General features: G+C 42.9%; 1 protein-coding gene across 1 annotated transcript in view; it reads left to right on the top strand.

Annotated features, from left to right (window-relative positions):
* Window positions 1-1,395, top strand: part of Tex14 (testis expressed 14, intercellular bridge forming factor) — a 94,153-nt gene that overhangs the window by 69,073 nt on the left and 23,685 nt on the right. Inside the window, exon 12 of the mRNA XM_026780074.1 lies at window positions 1,135-1,201. Within this exon, the coding sequence (XP_026635875.1) occupies window positions 1,135-1,201 (67 nt within the window). The remainder of the gene's footprint in view (window positions 1-1,134; window positions 1,202-1,395) is intronic.

A 1,395-nucleotide genomic window follows, 5' to 3' on the forward strand; every position in this document is an offset into this window, starting at 1 on the left:
CCAGACCTCATTACAGATGGTTGTGAGCCACCATGTGGTTGCTGGGAATTGAACTCAGGACCTTTGGAAGAGCAGGCAATGCTCTTAAACCACTGAGCCATTTCTCCAGCCCCTTTTTAAGATTTTTTAAACATTGAACTTGTTTTGTTTTTCAAGATAGTGTTTCTCTGTGTAACAGTCCTGGATACCCTGAACTAGCTCTTGTAGACCAGGCTGGCCTTGAACTGACAGAGATCTGCCTCCCTCCTCTGCCTCACAAGTGTTGGGATTAAAGGTGTGCACCACCACTGCCCAGCCTAAATGTTGAACTTATTTTTGTGTTCATTGGTGTTTTGCTTGCATGTATGTCTGTGCAACGGTACCAGATTTCCTGTAACTGGAGTCACAGACAGTTGTGAGCTGCCTTGTGGGTGCTTGGAATTGAACCCGAGTCCTCTGGAAGAGCAGCTGGTGATCATAATCACTGCACCATCTCTGTAGCCTACATTTGTGAGGTTTTAAAAAAAATCATTGTGTATATGATGCATACATGTGGGCATATGTTCCATGGCTCATATGTAGAGGACATTTTGGAGTTGATTCTCTTCTTCCACTTTTGTGTGGGTTTTAGGGATAGAATTCAGGTCACGAGGCTTATGTGGCAAGTGCCTTACTTACTGAGCCATCTCACTAGTCCAGTATATGAAGTCTTTTGAACAACTTGGTACACAGTTGCATTTACTTAGCTCACACAAACAGGGAAGGACATTTATTCTTTCTACCATCTGATGGCTGGAAAGATGGGCTCTACATTGAACACACTGACTTAGCTGACGAGTCTCTCTAGTACTTGTTAGAGTATTGCACAAGGGACAACGCTGGGAAGAAGTAAAAGTCACACAGTGGAGGTGGAATGAGGGCTTGTTGTTGAGTGGAACACAACTCACAATATTGTCTGGAAGAACGATCTTTTCCTGTACTTCTCAAGGTAACATCAAGAGGGCTTAGTATATAGCTCTGTGTAGAGCACTTCCCTAGCATGCACAGCACTGAGGCAACAAAACAAAAATATCCAGAAATGATCTCATTACTTTTTAAAGATGCATTTGCATTTAGTGAACCTATTTTCTTTGCTTTTTTAAAATATATATATAGACCTCAATTCCCGTAGAAGAGGACTTTAAAAGAATCCAAAATTCTTTGGCTGAACCTGAAGGCTATGGTAAGTTCCAAGGCAGGTTTCTTTAGAATCCCTTGCCTTTATTTTCTGTTGGATGTTAGATTATAGGTGTTTACAGCTTGAGATGGGAGATGCTTAGAAATAACCTTGTTCAAAGCCGGGCGATGGTGGCGCACGCCTTTAATCCCAGCACTCGGGAGGCAGAGGCAGGCGGATCTCTGTGAGTTCGAGACCAG

Source organism: Microtus ochrogaster, chromosome 7 (genome assembly GCF_000317375.1).
Source record: "Microtus ochrogaster isolate Prairie Vole_2 chromosome 7, MicOch1.0, whole genome shotgun sequence".
Classification (NCBI taxonomy): domain Eukaryota; kingdom Metazoa; phylum Chordata; class Mammalia; order Rodentia; family Cricetidae; genus Microtus; species Microtus ochrogaster.